A 16283-nucleotide genomic window follows, 5' to 3' on the forward strand; every position below is an offset into this window, starting at 1 on the left:
TCTTCACTCTCTCAACCTCAAAATAAAGCTAGAAAAGTTGCTGCCTGGCCATCATAATGCTGGACGTAAACAGGCTTAGGGTGATGTTGACACTCGTCAGTCAGAAACTTTTGCGATCACAGATATAATCTCGGATGCATGCGGGAAGAATACAGTGTGCAGAAAAGCAGGAAGAGCTTGTAAAAGGCGGAGTTGGCGGGAAAAATGGTGTTGTTACCAGTGGCGGCAGGTGGTGATATTTGAAGGGTGGGCTAATATATATATATATATATATATATATATATATATATATATATATATATATATATATATATATATATATACATACACCATACCAAAGACCAAGCTTGCATAGAGCCACTGTCCAAATGAATCCCCCTGCAAGATACAATACGTTGTTAAACGAGGCCTATCCTATTTAAAGAGAAATTCACTCCAACGACTTTTCCGGGACGCAAAAAGGTTAAATAATCCACCTTGTTTAAGCTAATATTGCTCGCCATCGCTCCTTCTCAGTCTACGCCAAACCACGCCCACACACACTCAAGCTCGAGGAAAGTCCATCCTGATTGGATGAATGCTGTGGCCCAGGGCTGACCAAAATGGACCTTACCAGAGGGCCTCTTTTCATTGGCTGATGTCCATTCTACGTGGTGACGTGGATGGCAATCTCACAAACTCACGCTTCCCGTTAGCTATCTGGTAGAAATGATGCACTAATCGAGTCAGAAATACACTGCAGAGAATCAGTCGCCATGTTTACATAGAAACAACGCTGCCAGAGTTTGTTTGTGAGACTTGTGGCCACGTGGGATTTTCTAGGTCGGTTGTGGGCGGAGCTTGGTAAAGTCCATTAGCCACAATGAACCGCAAACCAAGGGGGCGTGGCTAGACGCCTGTCAATCATTCTGAGCCGATAGACAGCAACACTGAATGGGGCTGTCAGAAGTTAGCCCTTCATAAAGACCCAGGGATTTCCCTCAGGCGGTTTGACACCAGGTTTGTTGAAAATTTAACAAAATGTGATGCACTATTTATAAAATGTATTTATTTTTAGGTACCGGTAGTTATTTTTAAGTTGTTTATTTTAACAACTTTATTGTAAATGTCAGGGAGGGCTTAGCCCTAGTAGCCCACTTATTCCAGCCGTCTCTGATATTCCCTGAATAAAAGGCTGTTTATGCTTAACATTAAACAGGGAGTCCAACTCTGTTTGTACTCTGTCCATATCCGCCTTTATTTAATGCCTATTTTGGTAGTAATAGCGCTGCAGCGCTGTAACCGTGGGGGGCGCTGTGACGCAGTACAGCTCACTTACAATCTGTGACGGAACTGAAGAAGAAGAAGACTAAAACAAAGATGGTGGAACGTTTTGTTTCTTTCTTTCCAAATTCTCTTTCATGATTTCATGTATTTCTCTTTGAATATTTATTCTTGGCCAAACTCTTTCTGTTATATATATATGTATATATATATATATATATATATATATATATATATATATATATATATATATATATATATATATATATATATATAATGTGATCTTGCTGCTTGCAATAGCGAGATAAGAAAAGAATTGGAGGAGAAAAGAGAGAGAGGTGAGTGTGTTTGGCAGAGCAGGGCCTGTTTTGGCCATTAGAGAGCTATTTTAATTAACAAGAGAGGAACACACACACACACACACACACACACACACATACATCTTTTTCCAGTGCTCACCAGTAGCACATGTGCCAAATATGTCTGTTTTTTAATTGCTTCGGATTCAGGCTCTCTTTTTCTGTCTCGTTTATTAAAAAAGAAAAACTACAAAAAAAAAAATATTGCAGTGTTTCGGATGGCGAGGGGCTAAATTTGTAAGGAAAAAAAGAACATCATGACAAAGTACGGAAAGCAGAAAGGGGAGAAAAACAAGAATTTTTTTTGTTTGTTTTTATTTGTTTTTTATGTAAAAACACAAGAAGGAAAATGCTAGAAATGGTGAAACGGCTTTAAAAAAGAGCAGAAAACAAGCTTTTTTTGAAGGCACTGCAGGAATGTGAAGAAATAAGGAGAAAGGAGAGATGCGTCCACTCACACAGGAACTGCTACCTCTGGCTTTCAGCAGGTTGTTAGGCCAGCAGAGTGTGTGTCTGCTGAATAATAAATGTTGTGGCAGACATGTCCTCTTACAAAGACATCCTCACAGGCACACAGAAAAGCGGCCTGTAGAATGGCTTTGAAAACCAAAATACATCTTTCCAAAGCAGAAACTGATTTGACGAATTCCAATAAAATGTAAAAATCTGAACATATGTGCAGCAACTCTAACGAAGCTACTCTGCTTTTTTCCAAATCGTCGATCAGGATGACAAATCTGTCAGAAAATAAGGGAGAAACACATTCAGCGCCAAATAAAACTAAATACACAAAAATAAAGAGCCGCTTTTTCTTTTTTTTAATCCCCCGTTCTGGCCATAGATCTGCTAATCCCCAAAAGCACTTTGGGTGTTATTAATTCCCTAAAAAGGAAGTTTTTGCCCTAGAAAATGAGCTTTAAACTGGCTGGGGGTGACGCGGCACAACTTCCTCCTCATTCAGTGAATGAACATGTATAAATATTAATCGGCTCAAATCTCAGCCCCAGAGTCCATCCTCAAAGGTTCATTCCACAACAATTAAAGTTTTTCAGAGCTATTCCGGTGGTAAACTTGAGTCAGTTTCTCATGTTTTTTTTGTTTTTTTGTTTTTTTCTTTTAAAAGCAGGAATGAACTAGTTTCTCTCTCTGCAGCAGGACCTACCATGTTTATTTTCAGAAAGAAATAGCTTAGTATCTCTGATTACCAGATGGTGCTTTAATAGAGCCAATATATTTATAAATGTAGCTCTGGAGTGGAGATGGTCTCAGTTATTTTGTGGAAGGCTTTTTGCTGATTCAGCTTTCTCTGAATAAGGAGATTTTTTTTTTTAAAAAAAGAAAAGTTTTTCTGAACTTCCTGCAGCGAGGCGTCATTAATTATTTACACAGAGAGCAGAGGCAATGCACAAGGGTGTGTAAGAGATCAGTTGTTTTAAAACGGGAATTTTTTTTAAAACGAGGACAAAATCCTTTTGGTGTTTACATTTTTAACCGTCTTTAGCATATGATGTCAATGGTTAGCATGAGTAGTGACTGATCACTAAAACACATTTCTATCTGTTTAGAGAACTTATATTCTCACCTTCATGCTCAGATTTCGGAAAATTTGTCAACATTTCTGAATGTGGAATAAAAGATCGAGGTGAAAATATCTAAAAAAAAAAACATATTTTGATAAACAATATTATTGTTATTTCGAGACAATTTTCATGTAATATGACAGTAGTAATGGAAGAACAATGCAAGAACACATCCTGAAAAATCAGTCAACTTTAAATTCTGATGAACGTTGAATCTGGAAGACATTTTAAATATCCAACAATAAACAAACAAATAAAATGAATTATGAAGTCTCTGTTGACAAAATTGTCTTTCAAAAAGAGAGAGTTGAGACCAAAGCAGCAGACTGAAGACCAGTTTTGGCAGAAAGAGAGAAATAAGAAAAATCAAACAAATGAAAGTTATTGAGTTTGTTTTAGTTGGTCCTACGATTAATTTATCTATTGTTTATTGTGACAGGCCTACTAACTTTACACGATCTTACTTTACATGACAAGCACACCTGTTACCATAGCGATGCTCCTGTCCGGTGACAAATGGTTCACAACTCTGACCCAGAAAATGCCGTCCTTCCTCCATATTGGCTCCTGTTCTAAACCAGGACCGGCTCCACTTCTTAGTCAGTTCTAGAAAAGTTCTTTTGAGAAAGTATTTAATTGGCTGTCTGTTGTACTCTGACATAATTGTTCGTAAAGAATGGCAGCGTACATTCTTTACAAACAATTGTAAAGAATTGTTGGTCCATTTAAGATGATAAGATCTGTCCACAAGGGTGACAGATCTTATCATTTCCAGTCCTAGCATATCGCTGGTTTACATTATTGTTAAAGAGAGGTGATGGTGTGATTTATTTTCCAGGCACATGGTGCCATTTTATAACACAATCAAATAATTATGTTACCTTCAGTTGATGAAAATGTGGCTAAAACAACGTAAGAGAAATGTATCTTTGCATCGTAGCCTGACGCCTGGAAATTGGGCTCTGTCTCTTTAAGAAGCTCCTACTGTTTCTGACATCCCGCCTTCTGCACGTCACCACAACAATGCTTCTCCATGATGCCGTTTACAAGCATTCTGAGGAGTATCGCTTTGTGTATAATATAAAAAATAATTCTTAATCTAAGCTAGCGTTTTTCCTCTGTTGATGCTTTATGTTTGTGTTTTTTTTTGTTTGTTGTTTTTTTCCTGAATTAGGCATATTAAAAGAGAGACTAAGTTTTGAGCTCACAGTAATTTAATCATCAGATTGTTTCCCTGGTCAAGCTGACGGAGAGAGTCGCAGATTATTGGTGCTGGAGCCAGGAGCGGCAGTGACTGGCGCTAAGTGAGTCGAGAAGGTTTGTTTGGCAGGTTTCGCTTAAACTTCCTCCATCCCCCCCTCCCCAGGGATCTGGGTTGCTAACTCTCAGTGAGTAAAAAAAAAAAAAAAAAAGACACGAGTGCCTTTACACAAGAGCCGGCATATGGCCTTGTGCTAAACTCATTTTCAGTAAGACGCTAACAGAGCTGCCTAGATATTAGCTGCTCTGTGCCTGTAGTGGAGCTGTCTCCACCCGGGAGAGAGGAGATGATCACGGCCCACAGACCAGTCCACCACTGAATAACCAATTTTAGAAAAAAAGTCTGTTGTTGTTTTTTAGCATAGCACAATAATCTGATTTAAATCAATAAAGATAAAATAAGATTTATTTGTCATTGTCATCAACAGATTACAACGAGATTGAGACCGTGCTTGACTCGAGTTAAAGTGCAGGTTATATACACAACACACAATATAAATATACATGCATAAAAAATATGAAGAAACAAACAACACAAAACATAAAGCAAAGCGTCACGTTGCCATGTAACCGCTGATAGCATTGTTTATGTTCATATAAGTCCAATGTTTCTATTGCATTTTTAGTCTGTGTTATACCAAGTTGTAAGAGAAACATCAGCACTTAGAACAAAGCAGGTGAAAAATTAGCTGTTGCTTCGAATGTTGTTAATCAACCTTCGTTGCGTTTTTTTTTTTTTGGAGATTAACAGACCACCGCAATGCAGTGCACAGGTGAAGTTACAATTGAAAAGTGTTTGTGTATTTCAGCCCCATTGGGAGCAATTTAAACTCCCAGCTCTTCCTCGAAGGCCTCTGAGGTTTCTTAGAGAACATTAGAGAACAAACCGTATCATGAAGATCAAGAAACAAACAGCTGAAGTTCAAAAGTGGATGGAGGTACTATGTAAAATTGACTTTTTGGAGTTTTATATCATGTTATAATTATTATTTTTGTAATTATGTTATTATCTCACCATAAATATGCCTGATTACCCCGATTCTTCTTTTTTTTTTTTTTTTTTTTCCCCGGATGTCTGAGAAATCTTTGAATCTCCCGCGGCAACCAGGCTGGTGTGCCTAAATGTTTTCCCTCACAAAGCCTGGCCTTTTTCCCTAAAGCTGAGCTTCCACCTCACAGAGCACCCGTCTTTGTCCTCTCCCCCCACTCAACTCCTACAGACTAGTGGCAGCAGCAATTAGCAAACACCTGGTGGAACTGCGTGGCTGCTGAGCTCTTCATACAAACCACTTCTCAGTCCGACGCTCCGACGAACGGCTGTAAGCGAGATGATGTAGAGGCGTTGTTGGGAAGAAATGTGGAAGCCAGAGCGTCGGGAAAGAGTAGGAGCTTCTTGAATTTTATTCATGGCTAATTTCATTGTGAAGTCAAGTTTCTCTTAACTTATGTTTGATACATACAATATTTTTATTACAGCTGAAGGTAACAAAGTTATTTGATTGTGCTATAAAATAGTATGTGTGTGGAGAATACATGATACGTCCCCCTTAACATAGGGCTAAGTAGTAAATCAATATCCCAACATATAGTTGTCATTTTGCAGTGCTCCGTTTCAAAGATCTCCTGAAGGTACACGACACTCACCTGGTGAAACATGGTGGTGGAAGCTTCCTGTTGTGTGAATACTTTACTTTAGCAGGGACAGAAAAACTTCCCTTGATACAGAGTTGAACATAAAGATGGATGCAGGTGAGGCAACAAAAGATGGAAGTTCACCTTTCAGTAGGACAGATGCATTAAACATGCAGGCAGATGCTTATTGTCTGGTTTAGCTCAAAGTCTGTTCATGAGCTAGAACGGTGCAGTCAAAGTCCAGATCTTAGTCTGGATGAAAAGTCTATCGCAAGATTTGAAAATTACTGTGACGGCGGTCGAGTTAACTGGAAAAATCTATAGACATGCAAACTGGTAGAGAGGTACTTCAAAAGAGATTATGCAACAACAGGTAGTTCTACAGGATATTGACTCGGTGTGCTGAATGCAAATGTTATCCACGTTTTTTGGATTTTATTTGTAAAAAAAAAAAAAAGAAAAACAATGTTCTTTCTACCTCACCACAATTTTCTGTTGGCCTGTCGGAGATGTTAGGCTGAAGTTTGTGGCAGGCTTCTATAGATTCCCAAAATACTTCAACTTGAATCTTGGAGTAATTTGAGATGGTATTTCTGCGCATGAGGCCATATTTTAGCTTTCTGCGTCATGTTTCACACACACACACACACACACACACACACACCCACACACGCACACGCACACAGGTGTGTGGTTTTCTTTTGCCAGCCAGCATGTGCCATGCAGTTCAGCCTTGTCTTGTTAGTGTGCACTCCCCTGACCAACCTGTCTCATCCTCTCATGTCAACCAGCATCTTATTCCTCGCTCGCCCGCTAGAACACACGCACACAAACTCTCGCCCAGGCCGTCCTCTGGCCGTAGTGTCTGTGTCAGCGTTGCATCTGGTAAACGCGACAATAGACACGTACTCCTGCCGCGCATAGGCAGACAAACATACAAGGAGACAGACACACACGTCCAGACTAACAGGATAATGACTGGACAATTAGGCACATGCTCGATCTGTCTAGATGTATCTAGTCATCTTAGCCCCTCCAGCAGCCATTATTCAGGCTTGGACACACACATCCAGAGCACACAAACACACGTATACAACGCAACACGCTGGAACACACTTTTAGTCGACGGAGCGCCGTGAAAAGCCGGTCCGACCTCTCTGAGTCAATGTGTGCGTTTGTTTGAGGGTTCTGGTCTCGGCCACAAAGTAATTGATCATTTTCAGAAGATTTTATTTCTTTAAACCTGGTGAAACAAAATGTATATCAGTGTCAAAGACTTTTAGCAGTACAAAAAGAAAAAAAAAAACCTTCATTGTGGTCATGCCAGTGAAAAATGTATGTTTTTATGTTGTGAGATGTTATCAAAACCTTTTTGGTGCTTTGTTGGTTTATTAGTCAAGGCATGAAAGCTTTTCTGTTTGGTCAACTTTGTGTCGCACCTCTCCTGTTCTTAAGACAATCTCATTTGCCTAATACCTCGGGTATCGGAGCGGTTTGGACAAAAATATTAAACCGTGTTGATTAGAAATGGCAGATTGAAGTTGAGCCCTTGGTCTTTGGGCGAAATTAAGTGCATCAGAAATTCCGGTGTGGGATCACTTGTCCCTCTACATGAGGCCACAAGTCCGACTCAGAAGTCACTGGAGATAACATCGTAGGTCCTTTAACACATCAACACTCAAGCAGGAGATTCCTTGTTGGTATGTGTGAAGGTACAGAAAGAGATGAATTACTTGCACCCATACGATGTCGATAGAAAAAAGAAAAGACTGCAAAATATGTCTTGAACATCCAGGTCTTCTGCAGAGATCATCCTTGTGAGAACTGCAACTCTTTGGTGATTGATAAACTTAGAGAATACTCAAGAGAGAGCAGGCATTGATGTTTGTGATGTAATTATTTATATTAATTTGTGATGTGCAGTTGGTAATTAGTGATGTGAGCGTGCACAAGCGTGATTGACAGTGCTAAGACCCTCCTCCTGGCTCAGATTGGTCGTTTCTGACCCGTAGCGGTGTATTTCTGCAGATGGCTGTAGGGGGCGGAGGAGCTAAAAATTTTCTTTTTTCTTTCACAGATTGTCAAATATTATACTGTCGGGACAGAGTGACATCTTTATCAAATATTTAAAAAAACAACAATTTATTTTTTATAAATGTTATCAACTGCAACATTAAGCCTATTGTCTATTTCAGGTGCTGATATTAAAGTGAAGCTGTTTCTGGTGACTTCTTAGGAACTGTACTAGTCAAACAGCATCCAAAATATTGTTATTTTTTTCCATCTTCCCATCGTCATAGGGTCAGTAATTATTTATTTTAGGAGTAGAGGTGATGTCACACTGTGTGTGTAAGTCAGTGGTCACTTTACAAAAGGATTTTTCTATTTTAATAAAATTGTTATGGAGTTGAGAAACTGTCATTAGCATCCTAAGTTGGTTAGAGCGGCTACAGCGGCACATTTTATGTTTATTGCATGTAGAATGTAAGCTGTCGCCTTAGCTCTGAGATTACCACCAGCCTGCTAATCCAGAATATTCCATGAGTGGGAGCTCCTGTCAGCTTTCCTGTTGCCTGATGAAAGTCTTGTTCTCCCACAGCCAGAATGAGCTGCGGATATCTTGGTTCTCCCGCTGACTTCATTATTAAACAATTTGAAACAATTTCCACACCAAAGACTGCTTTTGCAGTTCTCGGTTGGATTCGGTGTGTTCACAGACATTATGAAACTTTTAGATTATCTGGGAATCCCTCCGATGTCAAAGTGTGTCTAATAATGAGCATATGTATGAAGGCGTGTCTCTGCATCGTGAAATGACCCTTAACTCCAGCTGTACTCCGTTTGAATGGATGATCCTCACCACCATCATAGCAAACTGCATTGTCCTGGCTCTGGAACAGCACCTTCCTGACGGAGACAAGACGCCTTTGTCCGAAAGACTGGTAAAACAACGACGACACACGCTTATGACATACACACACACACACACACACACACACACACCTTGTGCACACACTTATTGTGTGCAGTGATGGGATTATACTCGAAGCTCTGCAAACACACGGTCACGTAACGGAGAATAGACGCAGGTATATTCAAAAGGTTGCGAGAGCAGAAAACACGGCAGAAAGCACTGGCAAACAATGATGACGATACATAAATTAGACGGTAAATATTACGACTGCAAACATTTTACAAAAGCTGAGATCTGAAGTTAGTTTTTGCTTGTTTTGTTGACGTGTGGTAGCTTATTTTGAACATGTGGAAAATGTGTTGTTGTTTTTATTTATTTATTTTAAAATCATATGTTTATAATGATGATATGAAAACAAAAATGCAAGTTTTCCCTCTCTCAAAGACTAATAAACTTTCATTTTGCACACAATACTTCACACTGCAACTGGAGAAAATTTTTAATATCCAGAATGAAAGGCCAGAACCAGAAACAGTACATAAAAGGGGAATAAAAACCACACACAACCACAGCAATGAATAAAATGGATTACAAAAAAACAAAAAAGAAATATTAATCAGAATGAAAATGATCAAACTCATTTTAATTTATCATGCCACTGATTAATTGCTTATTGTGACAGACTTAATTAAAACCAATGTATAAGTCCAAACAAAATAAAACAACTTTTACAACACCTCTTCCTCACCTTTACATTCTTACCGTGTACGTTATTTTATCCTCCTTTCTCTCCATCCTCCCATCATCCTCTCCTGCAGGAAGAGACGGAGCCGTACTTCATAGCCATCTTCTGTTTCGAGGGTGGAATCAAGATCCTGGCTTTGGGATTTGCGTTACATAAGGGCTCCTATCTGAGGAACGGCTGGAACGTCATGGACTTCGTGGTCGTCCTCACTGGGTGAGTCCGGAGCAAAACCTCTAAAGTTTTACTTTGAGGTAAAACTTTAGAGGTTTTTGTTCAGCGCTGTGATTATTTAATTTATTTTTTTTTAAATTAGCATTTTGTAAAGATTTCATGTTTGCTGTTGTTTCTTTATCGCTCACAAGGTGCATAAATTCTCTCTCCTTTTGGAAAATGAAATGCTTCTTTATGTTTTATGCCTCCCATATTAGACATAATTTGGGAGACATAAATTATGTCTAATTTCTGCCTAAAAAAAGTGTTACTTTTTTTTAAGGTTTTGAGCATTAAACTGTTATTTCTATTAATGTCAAACCTTATTTCACCTGTAAGTATGTATGTACACAAAACATACAGTAGCACTTTCAGTACGTACACAAAAAAAAAAAAAAAGAGCAAAGCAGGCAAACAGAAACACGTGTAATAAATTGACTTATAGAATATTTTCGTGTAACATATGAAATATTCTTGATGTTACAGTTTGGGTTGGTGTGTGTGAACCTCCTGCAGGAAAGGACTTTCTCCTTCCTCTGGTATCAAACAGACTAATGCAGCCACAGCAGAGGTCTTGTTTGACAAGGTGTGTGTGTGATCGGGGCCACTCCCCCCCTCAGTCGCTGTCTTCCTTTTAATGAGGACACACACACACACACAAACACACACACGCACACACATTCATGGAGAGGCTGGATCAGAGCCTCCCTGCAGGGAGCAGCAACCAGGGCAAAGTGAAATGTCACTTTTTCCAAGAAAGGGGGGGGAGCAGGTTTGTTGTTATGGCGATGGCAGACAGACGGGAAACAAGATTCCCTTCATTTCCCTTTTTCTCTTCCTTCTTCCCTTCCTGTTTGGATGGTCACTTTAAATCCTGACCGTCGAGACGTTCTTAAAATGCCCAAGCGATCACTTCAAGTTTTAACTTCTCAGTGTAATCTGCAAATGGACTGAATATGTAGTTTGCCTAAGTGCCTGGCACAGGAGCACGTTGACATGTGATCAGAGGAAGTGGGCGTCGTACCTGCAACCTTCTGATTCCAGGACAACTGTCCGTTTTGCCATTGGGGTGCGCGGTCGGTCGGATTAAGTGATGATTAATAAGTTGTATCCTTGCTGAAGGCTTGACGGCTCCTTTTCCTTCAAACTGTTGTTTCTGTAAAAGTCCGTATTGAAAGGTGTGTTGAAATGTCGCTGCAATGTCATGCAAAAGGATTCACTCTTTGAATTCTTTTCACATTCTGTTGAGTTACAGCCACACGTTTTGCAGTGTTTTACTGGGATTTTGTCAACAGACAGCACAAATGTTGCATGGTTGTACAGAGGGATGAAAATGGCTCATTAGCATCTTTTAGCCATCGCAAGGCTAAAAGATGACAATGGTCGCAAATATACAGCCAGTGGTATGACTGGTTTTATGTCGAGTCTCAGAACGTCAAAATCTATACCTCATTCCAATTGGCGAGAAGAAGAACAGTCCAAATTTCAGTCTCACATTTCAGCCCGGAGATGTTGGAACAGAAGTTGGTTGACAGAGGTGCGTCGTGCTTTCCTGTTTGTCATGATCTGACAATCCTACTGCGTTCCTTCCACTTGGCTCCTTTCGTTGTCGTAGTTTGTGTTTGTGACATAGAAAAAAAAAAAGGGTGTAAAGGTTCAAGAGGTACGAACGTTTTCTGCAAGACGCCGCAAGAGTCGATTGACAGCTTGGTGCAAGCCCCTTTTCACGAGGGCAGCTTCAAATTCACTAAAACTCAGCTCTTTTTCTGACTGGATGGATGGATGGATGGATGGATGGATGGATGGATGGATGGATGGATGGATGGAGTGAGTGTACATTGCACAATATGGGGAGAGAGAGAGGCAGAGGGAGCCCTCTGAGACCAAACGAAGACCCTTGCCAGACTAGCAGTAGAGTACTACTGCAGCTAGATAACAGAGGGAAGAAAAACAAGAAGGAGGTAGAGGAAGGAATCATGTGACAGCGTCTCTCTGTTCCCCTGGGCTCTGTATAACAGGACAGAAAGAGAGAGAAAGAGAGCGAGGAAATACAAGATTTTCTGTATTTGCTCTCTTTTTTCCCCTTATAGACAGTGTGAAGAGGACATGGAGCAGTTCAAAGCTGGAGACTGCAGGAAGGACGAGAGTGATGGCTGTGGGGACGGAGAGAGTGAGAGTGATGTACAGAGGAAAAGAGAGAGAGAGAGAGGTTTGGAAGAGGGATGGGAGGAGGGAAAGCAAAGATGGAGATGGAACAAAGAAGGAGGGGAGAGAGAGAGAGAGAAATGAAAAATGCAGAGAGGGAATGAATGTGTGTGTGTAAGCGCTGCAGTAACCTGCTTTCGTCAGCCCTCTATGATCAATCACTCAGCGCAGCCTATAAAACACACACTGCCGGGGTCTCATGGTGGATACCGACACACACACACACACACACACACACACACACACACACACACACACACACACACACACCATCTCTTTCTTTAGAGTCATTTAAGCATACATACAGGATGACCGTCCGGCGTCTAGACCATGAGTTTTATGGTGACATCACACACACACACACACACACACACACACACCGCTTTCACTCATGTAGAATTATTCACATAACAGCGTATAAATACACGCTAAAGGAGCTCCTGTGCTTTCGCCCGTGATTCCTCCCTTTAGCCCCGAGTTTTTGCGTTTGATGCATTGCCCTCAATATGTTATACATCTACAGGAAAATGGCTGGCTGGTGCGGTTGCTTTGCTACGTTCAATTTGCCAGTCGGCTGCTGGGATGTTAGCCCTCCACCATGCAGCGATGCGCAGGCAATTCCTGTCAAGAATGTGCAAAAAAAAAAAAAAAAAAACCTCTCTGAATTAAATCTGGATGATTAAAAAATGACCATGGGACAACAGGAAGTTTAGGAAAAACAAACAAAAAATGGATACTGACTTCATTAGTTGGTGATGTTTTGGGTGTACCGACCCTTTTCTGCAAAACAGCACAAGAAACTAGAAGGACTTTAGACGATTCCTCCGGTATGAGGCTTAGCCTGTGTCAAGCTTTCTTTCCAGAGTTAGCCGTGAGCAGCTTTAACCACCTCTACCGTCCACGATTTAAAGAAACCCTTCCCACAGCATAATGCTCCAAACACCGTGCTTCAGAATGACAACGATGTGCAATGTTGGTCACATGTTAATTTCATGTGACCAGAGCAATCTCTTCCACATTATTTGGAGTTTATTGTGTCACCTACATTTGTTTGCTAATATTCATAAATAGGAGCGTCCTTCACAGAACCTCATCATTCTTTATATCCCTTCGTCTCATTTAGAGATTGACGCAAAAGAGAAAAGAGAAATCCTTACAACCACTAAAGACTGACACCGCTCCATTTTTGTTTACTTTTGTGAAGAGGGAAGCTGAGCTCGGTGTCTTCTTCAGAGGTTTCTGTGTTGTTTCCTTCGGTTGTTCTCGGAGGAGGGGAACAGGTTCTTCACAGGGTTTTGGTTTGTTTCACACAGTACAGCGTGAAAGCGAACCGCACCAGCTGAAAATGTAGCAAACGTCGCAAATTTGGCCTCCAGTCGAACCGAGTCTACCAAGCCGTCAGGTGTGAGAACACCCTAAAAATATTTATAAACAGATTTTTTTAATGAACCGTCTTCTGAAAGCAAATTTTTGTATCGAAGTTTTTAAGATAAAAGCACTTTTTTTTGTGCATTCTTACATGCTTTATGTAATAATTTCACCAAATATCTTTAAATTTGTGATCACAACATAAGAAAATGTGAAAATCAATTTAAAAGCTGTGTGTGTTGCAGCAGGAAAGCATCTAAAACGTTGGACCACATCGGCCCCCGTAGACTGGCAACGGGAAGCTAATTCCTCAGAGCACTTCGCCACCGCGTTACGCAACAAACGTGGCAACATTGAAGGCATTTAACAAAGACTTAAGATCTTCAATTTAGTTTCAAATTTTTAGTGTTAATAGTGTCAGTCTTTTTTTCTCTCACTTTTTTTCTGTTTTTTTTTTTTCTTTTTTATCTTCCCTCTTGGTTTCTAGAAGAATGTGTGCTTGTGCTGCGCGAGTCGTGACTGTGCAGGCTTCTGATGGCGTCGTGAAGCGTGTGCACTTGTCTGCGTGCGCGCACGTGTGCTGACTTCATTCTTGGCAAAGACGCTGGCGAGGGAGATACTTGATGGGAACAAGAATTAATGAGAGGATGGAATAAGAGCAAGAGTTTGGGTGGGGTGTGGGGAGGGGGAAGCACACAGGGAGACACAGAGGCAGAGAGACTAAAGTATTTAGCATTCAGGTACGTCAGCGCATTGATTTTTATTTGCCATGCAGTGACATCACAATGAAATTTAATCATTTACAGTAGAGTCTGGCCCCGTCGATCAATACAAGGACACAAAAGAGGCCCGTACTGCTCCCCTACTGGTTTTCACCAAGAAGTAGTCCAGATTTAAGCACCTGTCATCTCTCAGGTAGGAAGTGTATTTTAGGTGAATTTGAAACTATTTACTCAGGGAAACGGTATGCGCAGTAAACACTCACAGTTCTTTTCACATATATTTGCAGAACTGCAAATGTGACTAGCAGTAGTGTAATTCCAATCCATGTCTTTTAATATTAAGTATTAATCTTCAATTCCTGCATGTTTTAAAACACAGTCTAGCTCTATACATTAGTGTGTAAAAAGTCATTAAAATCAATGCTATGTACTGTACGTGCAGCCGACACCTTTTTATTCTTGGTTAGCATCACACTGAACACATTGCATTGGTTCCCCAAATGGCAAACAGAACACACTCAACTTGTTACCCATGTAATGTTATGTAATTCCAAGATCTGACCTTCGACTTGAAAAGCGAATTGAACTTAGCATAAAAGATGCTCTACAAAATGACATCTACAACTACGGTTGGTTTAGGGGACCACTATTTTTATTTGGAGTCCAAATGTGTTCAGATCCTCGAATCACTTCTATGTTATTTTTCAGTCATTAACATGGCCGAGATTCACTGGAGTCGCAGTCGTCTCTGGTTAATTCGGCTACAAATTCTTCATTAGCTTAATTTTCTAGCTTCGCAGGTTTTGATGTGAGACGGATAAAGAAAAATTAAAAATGTGGGACTTTTCAAAGTTTGAATTCCTCCTTATTGAGAGAAATATGTACTCTGATAACTCACTTTTATGTACCGCAATGTGCGTAACTCGGTAGAGGTGTGCTAACAAGCTACTAGATGTTTTCTCATGACCAGTAATTTTAGAAAAACCTTTAAGCAGAAAACACTGGAATATCATCACATGTAAGATTGTTTTTAATGGTTTTAGAAAAGCTAGCACTTCAGTGCTAGCTAACGTTGCTGCCTGCTACCTCTCATAGCATCTTGGCTAGGCTAGCTAGCACTGCTAGTCTGTACTGTCCACAACTTAATCTGTATTCCTTGCTTTGTTACATAAAATAATGTGTCTATGCATCTTGTCAATTTCCCTTCTGTTTAGCTTTATCTTAATTATGGTCTTTGCCTCTTCTGCTGTATAAGATCCATGGAACTGCTGGACGTGGAGCCCAGCGTGTGATTGATGATTGAGGTCTTCATCTACAAGGCTGTGAGGCTAAGCAGTGATTTTAGGCTAACCTCTTCACCCTAAATTCCCCATAGGGTGCATTATCATTTACAGAATATTTATCATAGCAGAATAAAGAACTGGGGTCAGTGTTTTTTTTTCCCCCCTGCAGGTTTGTCAATGGTAAAGCTATTCCAAGCACAATAACATAATAATGAAGTAGAATGAGGTTATCTAATTTATTTGACGTTATGGGTGGGTTACAGTGATGCATCTGGCCGGGACACTCAATGACATCAGACCCCAGAACAGGTGGAAACAGGAACCTCTGACTCACAGCAGTCAGAGGACAAATCACACATTGGCTTTGCGTCATGAGAAGACCGGATTATTTCAGTCAGGTCTTCATACACCCGTTTTTGTTGTTGTTGTTTTTTTAAGTCCAGCCGTATTGCTCCCTAGCCATTCCGGTTTAATAAGTAGCCAAATGCAAGATGGAAAGCTCTCAATTGTGAAAGAACAAGGAGTTCTGCTTCTTTCTGCTTCTCGTGTCTTTTTCGTATTGGCTGTCAAGAGGCAGTCAGACATTTTAAAGTGTTCACACGGGCATGGAGTCATTTGGAAGAAATACTGTAAGTTCAGCAGGCAACGCAGAGAGACGAAAAGAGAGGAATGTCTTCATTGAAAGTTGTCCTTTTGCCATCACTTCCATTATCATTATTGCTCTGCAGTCATTTACAGCCTC

At 40.3% G+C, this 16283-nt stretch overlaps 1 protein-coding gene across 2 annotated transcripts in view; it reads left to right on the forward strand.

Annotated features, from left to right (window-relative positions):
* Positions 1-16283, forward strand: part of cacna1ab (calcium channel, voltage-dependent, P/Q type, alpha 1A subunit, b) — a 177069-nt gene that overhangs the window by 66807 nt on the left and 93979 nt on the right. For both annotated transcript variants that reach the window (XM_044114791.1, XM_044114792.1), the window contains exons 4-5: positions 8931-9036; positions 9827-9966. In XM_044114791.1, the coding sequence (XP_043970726.1) occupies positions 8931-9036; positions 9827-9966 (246 nt within the window). The remainder of the gene's footprint in view (positions 1-8930; positions 9037-9826; positions 9967-16283) is intronic.

This window comes from Gambusia affinis, linkage group LG04 (genome assembly GCF_019740435.1).
Source record: "Gambusia affinis linkage group LG04, SWU_Gaff_1.0, whole genome shotgun sequence".
Taxonomy (NCBI): Eukaryota; Metazoa; Chordata; class Actinopteri; order Cyprinodontiformes; family Poeciliidae; genus Gambusia; species Gambusia affinis.